General features: G+C 39.4%; 1 protein-coding gene and 1 pseudogene across 2 annotated transcripts; both read right to left on the bottom strand.

The window, feature by feature from the left end:
* Positions 1 to 4,646: 4,646 nt before the first annotated feature.
* Positions 4,647 to 7,617, bottom strand: LOC103970003 (cellulose synthase A catalytic subunit 9 [UDP-forming]-like; annotated as a pseudogene).
* A 255-nt stretch (positions 7,618 to 7,872) lies between these two features.
* Positions 7,873 to 12,111, bottom strand: LOC135625568 (uncharacterized). 2 transcript variants are annotated; one of them, XM_065130540.1, is made up of 6 exons: positions 10,343 to 12,111; positions 9,761 to 9,831; positions 9,469 to 9,656; positions 9,249 to 9,349; positions 8,946 to 9,148; positions 7,873 to 8,457 (listed from the first exon to the last, which is right to left on the bottom strand). In XM_065130540.1, the coding sequence occupies exons 1-5, from the start codon at positions 10,481 to 10,483 to the stop codon at positions 9,113 to 9,115; spliced, it is 537 nt and encodes a 178-aa protein (XP_064986612.1). In that variant the 5' UTR covers positions 10,484 to 12,111; the 3' UTR covers positions 7,873 to 8,457; positions 8,946 to 9,112. The 2 variants fall into 2 exon arrangements, with proteins under 2 accessions (XP_064986612.1, XP_064986613.1); XM_065130541.1 differs by having other exon boundaries at positions 9,261 to 9,349.
* Between the last annotated feature and the right edge of the window lie 3,151 nt (positions 12,112 to 15,262).

Genomic DNA, 15,262 nt, shown 5'->3' with positions numbered 1-15,262 from the left:
TTTATAATTCAAAAAAGGTTTGTGTTTTTGAGACGAATATATTTAGGTGGACGCAGCTTTGAGGAGGGATAAAATGAGGTTAAATTATTTAAGATGGGTGAACCATGTATGTACTATGAGTATGAGGTCTATAGATATTATCATCGGAATGGATAAGATAATAAATTTTAGTGGTATGAGAAAATTTGTAACTTAATAAGATTTTACTAGAAACTATAAACATAAAGATGTAAATATCTCCTAATTCAACTAAAGATATTACTTTTTACTTAATTCAATCATGATAAATAAAAAATTATAGTCGATCCCCGATAATTGGAACATCATGGCTTGATATTGTTATCGTTTTGCAACTGGATTTCTAGCCAAACTTTTAATTGAACAAATCAACAGAGAAATAAATGGAATTTACTCATGCCTCAACTTCAATGCTTGAAGTGATAGGAGATGATGATTTAGGCAACCTTAGTGCAAATTTTTCATAACACTAACCCAGCAATCCACTGCCAATAGACTTTACAGATATACAAATGATACAAAGGACCAAATTATGTAACATCAGCATACTTTTTGGCATGAATGATCCTAATAAGTGATACTGCTCCTGTGTCTTGGAGTAGATCTCATCAATCCTGTGCTTGGGGACATTTCAACAGTTCCTCTGCCACCATACCACCTCATATTCCAACTCAAGAATTTAAATGCTGAGCTGATATCAACTACTAGATAATATAATATTAACAAATAAAATAATAAGAAATATTTCATGAGTTATAAGTTCCATTGCAGATACATTGTTGGACCAATCAATTACTTTAGTGGCAGCTGAAGTCTGATCTGCTACATGGTATGCTTTTATTGGTGGAATCATGTGGGTTGGAAGAAGGCTTAGGGTGCATAACTTTTAATGATCCTCACATGATGCCTACCTTTCCCAGTTGTGCAACATTCCTGCAGTTGGCCATTAAATTGGCAAATCCATGACAGAGTTATCCCCTACAATTCTGCACTCTGTAGGATGATCACAAGCAGAGACATGAGATGGGATCTACAAGGGAACAGCCCTGTGGAGAGTTGGATGGTGAGGCATTGATCACAGAGTCATGTGGCTCAGTGGGACAGCCATAATGGATCACAATCTTAATACTAAACTCCCAACTACCACAACAGGAATTCTGGAACTTTGATAGCTTAGGGATAGTGACACCCACATGAACCTCTTTTCTCTTGGCAATCTTATATTTATAGACACACCTAACACAGCCCTTCTCATCTCATGCATCAGTGTAGGCATTTAATTGGAGAAGTAAATCCCCAACAACTTGTGCACTCTGCCAATCCTCAGGTTTAATCTGGTAAAAACAAGTCTCATCAGAGCATTTAGGTAAAAGGAATTTATGAGCAAATGCACAGAAACAAAGTGATACAATCTAACCAAATATTAGAATGACTTAAGTCATCGCAAAATTTTAACATGATATCAGAGTTAAGAGTTCAAAAAAATAAATACAGTGTGGCTGAAAAAAAAAAAGTCTAATCATAGTTGGACCTATCCTTATGAATAAGGGAGAGAATATTTATGTATTAGATAAATAAAAAAACTAAGAAAATAGTTTCACATTACACATATTTAAAAATCTAAATAGTATATATTATATTGAATTGATGTCTAATATAATATACATTAACTTGATCAATTTGTCTCGGACTCATCAAATCTATCAATTTCAACAGGATATTCAGAATCCAATCCTTCACCCATTTAGGTTAGCTTATACAGTGCAAAGATGTTCAATGCAGAAAAATGAATTGACATTGATTGGCCACTGGCATGATTCGCTTCCCTCTACTAACATGTGAAGAATTATTTCTCTTTCATTTCTGATCTTTAAATGTGACCATTTAATCCCCCCAGTCAAAACCTCAAGTGGTTGTCATTCATTTACAAAAATGCAATTATGTACATTTACAAACACATAAATCTCATAGTTGAACAAATACCTCTGTGGAATATGGCTATGATGAATACCTATCTCAGACATTTTAGGATCTTTACAATTCAGACAATAAATATAAAGGAATATTCTGAATGACTTCAGACATTTGTCTTCAAGTCTACCAACAGTCATCCTCATGTCAAGGAAGAGCCCATGTTCATATCTATTAATCTTGAATAGCCTTCCTGCATTGTATTGAATGCTGGAGTTAGTCCCCTGCAATTTCCATCAACTCAGTAGAGCTAGTAAAATGTTTGACTACTATGCTGATCCCTTATCCTAAAGCCGAAATAGAAAGTGCAGTCCCCTGATTTGAGGCTTTGGAAAAATTGGATATTGCTTGTTTTTAGGAAAGGAGCTAAATATAAGTAGATCCACACAATAATTTCAGAAAAGTTAATTCAACGGTGGTCGTTTATTCTAAGCTTTTTTCTTAACCCAACCGGCACATTAATGATGTGCCAATCTGAATGAAACCAGAAATTAACCAACTATGAATTTCTGATAAGCTTATGAGCCAAATTCTTTGGAACAGCTAACATAATTCCAAACACAATGTAACAGGGAAAAAAAGAAGAAGAAAATATTAGAAGAATTAACATGGATGAGAAGATAAACTTGACTGATGGATAGGTATATATAACTGAAAACTATATAGAAAGACATATTGCTTTTATATGCACTTTTCTTTTTTGTCCTGTCAACTTTGTCATAAATTTCCATGTCTATTGTTCAACCATTAGCCAACTGTTCTTCAAAAATGGACCCAATAATAAAATTTTCACTAAAACCTAAACAACAGTAAAGTAAATTTCAGTAGAGTTGCCTTTTCAAATATGGAAGGAGGGGAAGTAAACTCACAGGGGATGGAGAGAATTATAGACAAGAAAACTTGAACTTTCCAGCAAAGATAAGTAAAATGGTCATATTTATGGTTACTAAAATGACACAAGTGCACAAGACTCGGGCTAATGCAAGGTCTAGGGAAAGTTAATGTCCACAATCTTACTTCTGAGAACTTGAAATATTGTTTCCATGATTCCAAATACTTGTAGCCATCTAGGATAATTTCAAGTACACTCTGCACCATCTGCAATTATTACTTGATCGGATTTGCGTTGCATAAGATAGAGTTTTCATTAATTGGAACCACATGCCTGCCTCATGCCTATTTAAATCCTTCCAACTCTGTGAGATCTCAATACTTTCTCTTGTATTTCTCAGGTCTTAGCAATGCAAAGAGAGCCCTCACCTTCTACGAGGAGAAAAGGGATGGTACCCTTGAGGAAGAAGAAATCCCATGAAGGTTTGGTGCTAAAGAAACTTGGGAAGCTCAAGAGAATTGTCCCAGGAAGCAAGAATGTTGGATTAGAGGTACTGCTTCAGAGGACTGCCAACTATATCTACTTTCTAGAGTTGCAAGTAATTGTTCTTAGGAGTATGTCAGACCTTTGATGTTGTTAACTGTGAATTCTTACAGTTGACCTCTGCATTCAAAATCTGTGATGGTTGGAAATAAGATTAAGTTTTACATCTGTTGGAGCCTTCCAATGTCTTGTATCATGGAAGAAAATTAATAATTTGTCCTCTATTTCTTTAGATATTTTAAGGTCTTCCATTTCTTATGATCTCCACAGTTTATTTCTTTATCACTTGAAAAATATTAAACAATGGAAGAAGGTGCTTTTTTAGACTTGCAGTTGAATTTCCACAGGAAAGCAGAACTGTGACCATAATGGTCCAAAAGATACTATGTCAGAGAAAGAGACTATGATAAAAGAAATCCCATTTAAAATCATCACATACAAATAACAAGAGCCCACTGACAAGTAATCAGATTAACCAAAGCAATATAATTATTTGATTCATAGTAAAATGCTCTTTGGCAAGCCTTGCATGAACATTCCTTCTCTTTTTCACAACAGCTTGTCAGATATCTCAAGTATTGAGGATGTAAAAGACAAACAAAATGAACTGCCATTCTTATTATGATTCTTTTGAACAACCAACATGCCATCATTTAAAATTATGACACTTCATTTTGGCTCAATGAAAAAAAAAAAAGAATAATCTTTCCCATAAACAATTTGAAGAAACATTTAAATCCACAATCTCCTACTTTACAACTCTATATTATCTTGAAAATGATAGAGAAGAACAGACATTTTGGTATGAAATGATAGAAGAGCCATGTTTGAATGATATCTCCAGTGAAGTGTATGAGGGATCAAATGATTTCAGTTAGGGCATTGAATCCTCGATACGACGATCAACCCAACAAAAATGGGACTCTTGTGGACCAAAGATTCGGGAAAATAAGATTATGTAGGTAAATATAAATAATAATTTGTCGATATTCATTAAGCTATTTAGTACAGATATAGATGGTGTGATTAATAGAATTCTTATAAGATTTGGTCTTACATAAAATAGTAATTAGTGCACTAATGTTAACTTAGTTAAGCTTTTAAAGTCAATCATTAGGCTTAAAGAAATCAAGTTATTTGTATTTTCTTTTTCTTTAAAGTCAAATAAATGAGATTAAAGATTGATGGCAAAATCATAAGCAATCTTTAGCATGAGATCGTCTCACTCTTTTAGAAGCAGCAGCAAACATGGTGAGCGAGCAGCAGTCCAAGCAGACACGGCTCAGCAGTCGATCCCACATCGCCTGGTATCCTTTGGCCTTGATCACGAACGGGTCGATCCTCACCCACAGCAACGAGAAGATGGAAGCCAAATGACGACGATGGTGGGCGTCATGTTCTGTCTGCCCATGAGCCGTTTGAGGAACGGGTAGAGGTGGACGATCACCCAGAAGGTGAAGAAGAGCTACCCGAACAGCGGCCCCCATGGCTGGTACCCGTTGTTGATGGTGTTGGAGATCAGCACGGTGGTGAGGTGTAGAGCTCCCCGAACTCCTCGTCATCGGTCGCCTTGGACGTGACGTTGAAGTTTGTGTCTACGAGGCCAAAACTTTCAGCAGGCCTTGGATGACCGCAAAGAGATGAGCCGAGATGCCGCCGATGACCCAGAACTGCTCGTTCCTCCACCACTCCTCGATGCTGACTCCGCTCCGCCGCAGCTCGAGGATGCCGGTGGCGAAGATGGAGATGAAGAGTGCGATGAAGAAGAGGCTCAGAGGCAGTTGGCGGGGAGGGTGCAGTTGGCCAGGAGAGGGAGGGAGGTGAAGGGGTAGATGGTGGTGTTAACGTAAGCGAAGCGCTCGAACCACTTTAGGTGGCCGTTCCGTAGCCGTACCACACTGGGTTGTGGCGACCGATGAAGGAGCAAGAAAACAATAAAAATAGAATAATATAATTAAAAAGAATTCTTTCGATCAAAAAAATTATTATAATATTTAAATAAGAGGTAAGACAAACTTATAAAATATTCTCAAGTGCACACTAACTCTGTATCTTGCGAACTAGGTCATATTTATAGGAACTAGTGGTAATTATCTCACTCCACGATGTCATTGAAGTAATTATAGGAATTATCCTATAACTTTTAGATCATGGGCCACTTCTTGAAACATGTTTAAAACTATTCAAAACATGATAACTACCTAGATAACTATCATGAATCAATTCTCAACCAAAATGCCCTCCGTCATCTAACCCTTGGAACCACCCAACCGACATAATGCAGATGAGCAGAGATACGCTTGCCTTCATCCAAATCCATGTCTTCATTAAGGGTTACCTCTGATCCCCATTGATCGCTTCTTTGAGCAAAGCCGCTGGGCTCGACGATGGCGGGACTCCACCGTCCTCCATCAGCGTCGACGCACCAAATGCCGTCGACTGGCCAAATCTTTTCTCGAAGTTCATCTGTGACATCAACAGCTCCTCGTCCTTCAGTAACACTGAGAACTCTGATGTCGCAGAAGAAGGGACAAGAAATCACCTGCGTCTGCTGCTGCAGGCTCATTTGCTCCGCTCTTGGAATGCTTCATCTTCTTGCGGCGTCCGAAGCAGGGGCAGCAATCGCAGCTCATCATCTTCGGACGCTTGGGGCCCTTGGGAGGGTTGTAGTAGCCATAGAGAGCTTGCAGCCGGAAGACGCATCCGGTCCCCACGTACACCGGTCCTTGGATGCCATCGAGGCCTTTCATGTTGATCTGAGGAAACGCAGAACGGTTGCAGTCACTAGCAGTAGCTTGCTGGTGATACCTCTAGCAATTTGGAAACGCCGCATCTTACGTCGAAGTAGACTGTGTTCCTGTTCGCGTATCGGCCATGCTTGTCGATGCCATCAAACCTATGCGGGAACTGCACGTAGCGGACTCTTCTTCCGGTCTGGGGGTCCATCGGGAAGCACATCGCCTCTCGAACGGCCTTACCGTTGTTTATGTAGTGGTCGCAGTCGAGGTTGAGCATGAAGGGCGCGTTGGTGAGGACTGCAGAGACGCGGATCTGCCGATTGCAGGTTCTTAATCCGAGTTAGAAGCCCAAAATGTGGTGGTAAGTGATCCAAGAACAAGATATGGATTACCAGAGGATTCATGGCACCGGCCTTCTTGCGATGCTGGAATTCCGGCCGCTTCTCACGGGTGACGTAAACGAGGCGAGGGAGCTCATTTCCCTCGGTGTCATGCCCTCCGCTGTGGCCCAAGAAGACCTGGATCATGCCCGGATGATCACGGGTGTTGTTTCCAGGCCATGGCGTGCCATCTTGCATGATCCAACCTTCAGGGGGAACCTTCATGTCTTTCGCCACCAATCCAAATCTAAAACTCCTCACTCACCTGAGTTGCATTAACACGAGAATCAAATTGCATTACAAAAATCAATATTTTGTGGATACGTAATTGAGGAGTTTTAGCTTACCGGACGAGAACGAGCGCTCGTTATGATAGGTGGGATTTGAGGAGGATTGCACGCGTCATCGTCGGGTCCTCTGCCGTAGTTCATCTTCCCACAGAGCATCGCCTCCGTGATGTGCTTGTTTAGCTGAGGCTGCTGCTGCTGCTGCTGCATCATGCTTTGCTCTTCTTCAACCTTGAATTCGTGTTCGATGTCATCTACATCTTCTTCGTCCTCGTCTCCCTCCACTTTCGGGCTCCCTTCCTCGCATGTCAAGAACCTCGTCAACTTTTTGCTTCACAAAACAGCACGATTTCGCGTTCCAGATGACAGAAACTAGTTCCTCCTACTTGATCTATAACCAGTTTCAAGATTTGTGTGATCAGTTGAGATGTTTCTATCTACTACATAGAAACAGAGCAAGAGTGCAATGGCTGGTTCCATTTTCTTCGAGATGAAAGCAGTCTTGGGCCTCCAAATTTCAACTGGAAGCACTTCAACTTCCAGATTAGAAGGAAGTGATTAGATCTACATCTCACAATTCCAACAGAGAAGATCTCAAATCATCCTCAAAATCACGTAAACAGGCGCACCTCTGAGCCGCTCGTAGCGAGTCTTGCACTGTGGGCAAAGTTGCGTCCCTTCTCGCCGCTCATACTCGTAGCAGGGCCGGCAAACCGGGAAACCGTACTCGTTGCACGGCAAAGCGAGCGGTGGTGAGTCTTCGGCTCGGGTCTCACTCCCACATCTGATGTCCTGGTGGCCGGGTGTTGGTTGGCTGCAGAGTCGCCATTGCCGCCAAGTGAAGCCATGTCTGTGCTCACTCAACCACCACCCTGCCCTTGTGATCCTAAGTGAAGCGTTTGCCTTCAACCTTTTGCATTGCACTGATTGTTCTAAAAAAAGAGGGAGAAAACAAGATTTACATGCAAGATGACTTCTTTGATGTCCCCATGCAATTTGATTCAAGGCGACATAACATCCAAAGACTCTCACACAACATCCAAACACATACATGAGATATGGGAATGTGAGATTGATACAAACCATCCAAAGACAGTCAAATATTACTCATGCAAATAAGAGATTAATCTAAATATGATTCCTGGGAAAACCCAACTATCTGTAGCACAAGTCATGAGAAAAATGACAAGTTACAATGTAATTGCAAAGTTCAGAGCCCATGAAAAACTTTTACAAATCAATTTGAATTTGATTTATAAGGTTAGATTAGCTTTCTACGATCGGTGGCTTAGATTTATAAAGTTAATGAATCAGTTATTTCATCAATTTGGACCCGTCCATCTTCTTCTCTGATACATTTTAGTAGAATATGAAGAGCGGCACAACTTGGTATTGAACATGACAAATCCTCGATTTCCATCACGCGAAGAGAGGACCAATTCTTGATATGGGTTTCTTCAAGCATCTTGAAGAAAGATGACCAAGAAACAACAGTAAACCAGAAGGTGCATTCCTCATGTCAAAAGTTCCCGTCCCCCATACGGCATCTGTGATCAGATTGTTATCTACTGAACTGAGAGAAGCATCTTATCAGCCTGTCTTGGCTCCAGCATCTTACATTTAGAAGCAAATATACACGACCGCTGCTTGTCGATAGGTAAGTCCTATGACAGTGCATCCTTCACCACCTGCAACAATAATATCAAGCAACAACACCAAAAGCCAATTAACTACAAACTTATAGTTGACTGATGAAAGCGAGATTACTGATTCTGCAGAAATATCAAGAAACCTTCTCTAGAGATGACGTTGCAAGTTTCGATTCGCATGCAAAGTGACTGAACTGAAGATTTCACGAAATTCTCTCTCAAACTACTTGCAACATTCAAAATTTTTCTAGATCTAACTACACATGTTAAATAAAAATTTATAGTGAGGTTTGCACATTTCCTATTGAGAACTTGTAAATTCATTTCAGCTTAGTGAAAATCTGGAACATCATTTCAAATATTAAAAGAAGCAGAGTGATTTTTCTTCACAACTCCTGGTTATATCACTGTATGATTCTATCATCATCATGATAGCACAAACATAAATCGCTTCATTATAACCAGATATAGCTAAAAGGAATTATTAATTTTATGTGTGGACTACTGCAGAAGGCATGGAAACTGACCTTTCTCACCCATGAAAATGCATAAGACTTCAAAGCTACACGATCTTGCTATAAAATTTTGCCCTGACCAACCCCTGTTTGAGTTCCTCTCGATGTCTCTACAAATTGCTAACTCAATATCATTTTGCCTCCTTCATTCATTTAATGTCTATACAATTTCACCATTTTCAGGAAATCTTTCTCCAACTGAAACTTCTCTGTTTCTGCAATTGATAATAGACTTCATCATTAAATAAAATAATAATAATAATAATAATACTATTGATGCCCATAAACAAATTAAAGGGCAGATGATAGCAATACCATTAAAGAGACCTGATTCAGATTTATCAGTGGAGAAGCGCAATTGCTTGTATTTGCAGCTTCCTTTACTCGGTCGCTCTTATCTTGAGAAGACACTTTCCCTGAGATGAACATATACAACGATTGTGCGAAGCAGAGGGATGAGGGTGGCTTTTGTGAGACTGCTTCTTAAATTGATACTGAGATGGATTTACTGACAAAGACTCTATCAGAGAATTACTTGCATTTGCTGCTTCCAATACTTTGTATTTCTTTCCTCTAGTAGATACTCCATTTGGAAGAGGCAAATTCACTGATTGCGAAATACAAACTGATGGGGATGCCGTTGGACGAGATTGCTTCTTTATTCTAAATGGGATTTCCTGAGATGGATATTCTGATAATGACTCTTGTTTTCTTCGCAAGAACCTACCATATCCAATTCAAGGGATGTAATGAATTTTAAAGTACAAAATATAGATGATACATGTTGAAAAACCTGAGTGAATCAAATTTGAGGGAGGGAGCATTACCTGACTTCAGTCAAGAGCTGCAGTTTTTTTTGTCTTGCCTCCTGCAGTTTCTTCTTCTTTGCTTCAGTTTCCTGAAGAAATTAGAAAAGTTGGTAAACCTAATATTTGTTCAACTGGGACAAAATCCCAATTAAGTTAAAATAATGACATAAAGGTTAAGTTTAGACCTCTTCAATTATGCAAATTTTGTTTTCTTTCCAACTAAAAAACCTAAAATCTGTAGAAACATAAAGGTATCGATCCAAGATTCTGAACAAATTTGGCAAAATTGTAGAACCATCATAACTAGATCTTCGAAATAAATGGTCAAAAACCATAAAAATCAAGAAAAAAAATTTCCATGTTCTAGAACACTATATCAATAAAAATCTAAAATTGGTCACGCACAGGGAACAAAACAATATGGAAAAAGAAAAAAGAAAAGAAAAGCCTTGACATCCGTAGAGACAACAAAATAAGAAAAGCCATGGGTCTCCAAAATCAGGATAACACCACAACCCACATCAACTAACATCTAGAGAAGACAGATCCCACAAATAATGTACATGAAAAAGAATAATAGCTGTAGAGAGCACATCTGACCTCGAGCAACTCCATATGATCTTGCAGGAGGGATTGGTATTTGAATCTTTGCCTGACATCATCCCTGAAGGGGGAACAAGTAGCAGATGGCGATGGTTCCTTGCGAACCTTTCTCGTCTTCTTCATCATTCTCACCTCCATCGACAGATGAAAACAGATGGGGTTACAAGGCAACACCCAGAACGGAAACAGGCCTATTCACCAAGAAGAGGTCATAAAGAAAACAGATGGGAACAGAGACATATTGTGAAACTGGAGAAATAAAGGTGGATGGAGAGGAAGAGAGAGAGAGAGAGAGAGAACAGGGGGAGGAGGAAGGGGGAGGTTCCTTCGCCTGTTACACCGTCCATGTGGAAGGTCTGACCAGGACAAAACCCAATGAGTCCCATGCCAATTGGAAACAGGAGAGAATGCCAACTCTCTCTCTCTCTCTCTCTCTCTCTCTCTGGGCTGCAGGGGGGCATTTCTGGAATGGGATGATGGTGTCGGCAAGAGAAGGGTTGCACCCATCGTTTCCTCTGCTTACGTCTTCCCTGTCCTCTAATCTCTCTCCACCCCTCCCCTTCCGTTTCTCCTCGCATTAGAACCGTAACGTGAGATGCAATGGTCTGGTCTCCTTGGCTTGGAAGGTTGAGGCTGGTGCCTCTACGAGATGAGAGGGAGAAGGGGGCATGGCTGAGGTGAAAGCACAGAAGATTAAATGAGACTCCTGTTCCTCTGATCTTGCAGCAGTTGACTGTTAACTACTCCTTCCAGTTTACAGGCGGACCACCTACCTCTCTTCTCTTAAATAACAACCCTCCACTTCTTTGCCTGTAAGACAGATACATCATCAACCTAAGACATTATTTTTCGCTACTCTCGCACATGGAATTTGCTCTTAATTACATTAAACTCGCTCGGCCACACCAGATAAAGACAGCTGAGATTGAGAGGATCTAACAGTTGTTAGCCTTGTGGCATGGTAGGAGAAAAGAGACCCATGAAACATATGAGTGAGAGGGAGGATGAACAATCTATTAACCACAGACAAAGCAGGAGAAAAAGAGACTGTTGTGACAATACAAATTGCTAACGACTGTGTCTATTAGCAGCCAAGTGTATCATAGTTTCTTCTCCAGAAGAGTGGCACTTGACTGTGTCAAGTCAAGCTATGAGCAATCCAGAAAAATTGGAGTATTTTACTCTTCTTTGCCGTTTGCACAGGTTACTCAGGCCAAGAATACACTAAAAGATCAAGACAACTCAAGAATACACTAAAAGACCAAGACAACCAGTGAGTGATGACCAAATCAATTGCTCAACACTTGATGTATTCCTCCTATTGTTGTAGAACATACTGTCCAAGTATACAGACTAAAACAATACAACAACACACGAATTATACCAGAGATCTGATATACACAACCTACACGGTTTTTCATAGAAGGATTTATGGTTACACAACTGCTTAGCAAGCAACTTATAACCAAACAATATTGCTTCGTCTATGGGTGAGCTTTAGAAACTCCAGCAAGGAGATGTCATATAGCAAGAAGAGGTTCTGATCAAATTGAGTTTGTATTACTAATTCCATTAATCCTAAAAGGAACCTGTAAGACAGCAAGAGTAGCAAAACACCTTGTAAGGTGATGCCAGTTATAATTATCTGGACACTTCTATCTCGGAGAAAACTTTCTGTATTGATCAGGTCAACTTCAGTATCAAGTATCCATGACACAAATCATGATGTTAATGCCTTCCAACTTCAGACTTCCTCCTATGAAGCATCAGACCTTGAAACCCTCTGCACGAAGGCATTGTAGATGAGCTTGGATCCATTTTTTGCATGCAGCCTCTCCATGCTCCACAATGCATTCGTCTCTCAGCTTCTTTGTGTCTGGGCAGGCACAGCAGATCTTCTTCTTTGGCTTTGTATCATCAGGTGTCAGCCCTGCTGCAGCAAGACCTTGTCTAATAGGAGGATCTGGAGACTTTGCTTGCAGATGCATTCCTGTTTCTGTATTGCCCATTTAACCCAATTTGTAGATGCCAGAAAGCCTTTAAGAAACAATAGTTATTGTTGGAAATAGTAATACTAAACAGCTGGTACCACATAACAGAGTCTGGTAAAACATCAATATATGCATATATATTCTAAGAAAAAATAACACTAAAATAAGTTGACATTCTCCCCAATGTGGTACATAGTTGTAATCCATAACTTCTAGTTTCCTAGGCGGAACACCTACCTGATAAATCTTGTAAATGATTGACTAAAAATAGCATCATCCCAGCAGTGTGGTGCTCATTGATTGTCACATAGCAATGCTGAAACTGATACTTTTCCGTGCCTTGCCATATGTTATTGGGGAAGACTTGTCTATCTGAATCAAGGTCATAAAAGATCATGAAATCAACAAACAGGTCCGGAATGGGATAAAGGTTTAACTGTTCATATGGGTTTCGCTTAGACTGCATCCAATTGGATGCCTTACTTCCCTTCAGAGGGACAAAAGCCAAGACATCCATGCTGATGTAACATGATACCTGAAAAGTCTCGTCCAGAAAGAAAGCATAATATCATGTCATACACCAAATGGGAGAAATGACTAATTAACTTGATGGGCTTATGTCATGACCACAACCAAGAATTGATTCTTTTTTTTTAATCAATGGCAGAAAATGCTTTAACCTAAGTTAATTGTCATAGATACATGTAAGCCTATAAAGCAACTCAAATCTCCTCTCTCGTCTAATATGGTAATAAAATGGAAATGCATATATCATCCAAAAAGAATGTAATTCTGTCACCACATTTCCTCTGGCATAAGATGCAGAGGCAATGATTTTAGGCATGCTATTATATCCATATTCTTGCATATTAATCAAAACCAAGACATGAAGACAGTAAACCTTCTGATCTAGAAACACCCTCGTACATTATAGAAATACATTTTGCAATCAAGGGTACACTAGCAATTTTGTCTAACACAAAAACTTTACATATCATATAAGGGGACTCGAACAACGGAAAGACTGAACCACAGGTTCTCAAGGAAACAATAAAGATTTGACTTGCCAACCAGTATCAAGTATGCCAGATGACTTTTTCTCGTAGATGCTTATGCCAGATTGAAAAGTCAATTATTCCTGATGTGCAGTTATGCAGACTTATGAAGAGATTCTAAAAATAGGAACTAATCAAAACTAGGTAAGGTTTAGGGGATCAATTAGCAAAATTTGAAGTCTGGAGACCCAATTGAAATCCCCCAGAGTTCATGGACGCCTTGTAATTTACTGGTTTTCTCGATTAATGTATTTGGGGAACTCGAAATAAATTTTGAACCCCAAGCCCCAATTTTTCACCCATGTGAATTTATAATCGGTTATAAGATTATAACCAAAACATATAATCCAAAAGCAAGTGAACAAGACCTGATAGAAGACCAAGTGAAAGAACCCATCAAACCCGTTCATTCCCCAGAATCGACATGATAGAAGACAGAGAAACAATCTAATCCGCTGCATTTCTTGCAGAAACTACTACAAGCAACGGTGGTCTCTTCTAGTTCAGCACCACCGCATGGTAAAACCCAAATCGGCAAACCCTAAACTACAACATCTTTTGGACAAAACGGAGCGATTTAGGATCTACAAAGAAAAAATCACAGAGAGGATAAGCATACGGAAATCGAAGAGAGTTAAGACGACATCTAATTTGGAGAAACGGAGAGAAGGGATCGTACCTGACTCCCTTCTGCTTCCGTTGGGTTATCGAGCCCGCTTGCGCCGAAGCAAACACTCTGGGGGGTACAATCTGCTTCGGGAAGTTTAATGGTCTTCCCACAACCGTCCATCCCGACCCCCTTTCCATCCCAACCGTTTCTGATCACCTCCTTGCCGAGGGACTTGTGCCGAACACAAGTTGGACCCGGTTCAATGAACCGGAATCGAACCGGTTCAAACTTGTTAATGTCTCCACTATTTAGGATTAATTATATAGAGCCTTTGTTACCATTAAACTTTATAGAGAAACATATACTTTGTTAAAAATATTAAAAAATTAAAAAGTTAAATATGTTAAAATTAAAAAATAAAGAAAATATAATAATAAATCTTGATAGAATCATAAGGTTGATCTTGATCTCAAATCTCGTTTTCATCACTTAGGATGAGGCGTCGATGAACTAATGACAAATCGAATAATATTTGATTTAGCTTTGTAATAATTGCCTAGATCGAAATAGGGTTTAAGTGTAATTGGGTTGGAATTGGACCAACTCAATTTGGATCCAATTTTGGGTTATGCTAAGCTAAGTGAAAGGCTCAAACAATGACCCAACTGGAGGAACCGTCGATGACACAATCTTCGAGACTAGTTCATGATGTGGTACCACCAGACTATGTGGTGGTACCGCTAGTCTAGGTAATGGTACCACCCAAACATAATCTCCCAAGCGATGGTACCATCAAACTAGGCGGTGTTAGTGTTAGTGGTGGTACCATCAGTACCCGAAAACTAAGGATGAGATACTTTTAGGCTCCAAATTTGAATACACTTGAGGCATATAAATACCTCTCTTATCCCTGATTAACAAACATAAGAATTGAAGCAAAAAAGTATAAAAACGTTATTGTAATCTTGTGAGAACTCTTATCAAGTATAAAAACGTTATTATAAACTTCACAATAGTATTAGTGAAGTTTAAGAGAGGAAATAATGGGGATGGGGTGTAAAGGTTCTCTCCTGAACCTGTCAAAAGGAGAATTGAGTGTAAAAGTATAATTGATCTTCGCTCGTTGAAAAAATATCGGTAGTGAAAATCGATAATCTCAAGCAAAAAATAATCGGGAATAGATATAGATCACGACGATCAAACTATTTGCATTTACTTCTTGCTATTTACCTTCGTTGTAAATTGAATTCTTATTTTTACT

Source organism: Musa acuminata, chromosome BXJ2-10, assembly GCF_036884655.1.
Source record: "Musa acuminata AAA Group cultivar baxijiao chromosome BXJ2-10, Cavendish_Baxijiao_AAA, whole genome shotgun sequence".
Classification (NCBI taxonomy): Eukaryota; Viridiplantae; Streptophyta; class Magnoliopsida; order Zingiberales; family Musaceae; genus Musa; species Musa acuminata.
Note: the sequence above shows the minus strand (reverse complement) of the source record. Positions and strands in the feature narration are given on the sequence as shown.

Coding starts and splice junctions, on each gene's coding strand:
- LOC135625568 (XM_065130540.1), bottom strand. CDS start 10,483: ATGGAGGTGAGAATGATGAAGAAGACGAGAAAGGTTCGCAAGGAACCA. Junction 9,832..10,342: donor ATCATATGGAGTTGCTCGAG/GTCAGATGTGCT, acceptor TAATTTCTTCAG/GAAACTGAAGCAAAGAAGAA. Junction 9,657..9,760: donor CAGCTCTTGACTGAAGTCAG/GTAATGCTCCCT, acceptor TGGATATGGTAG/GTTCTTGCGAAGAAAACAAG.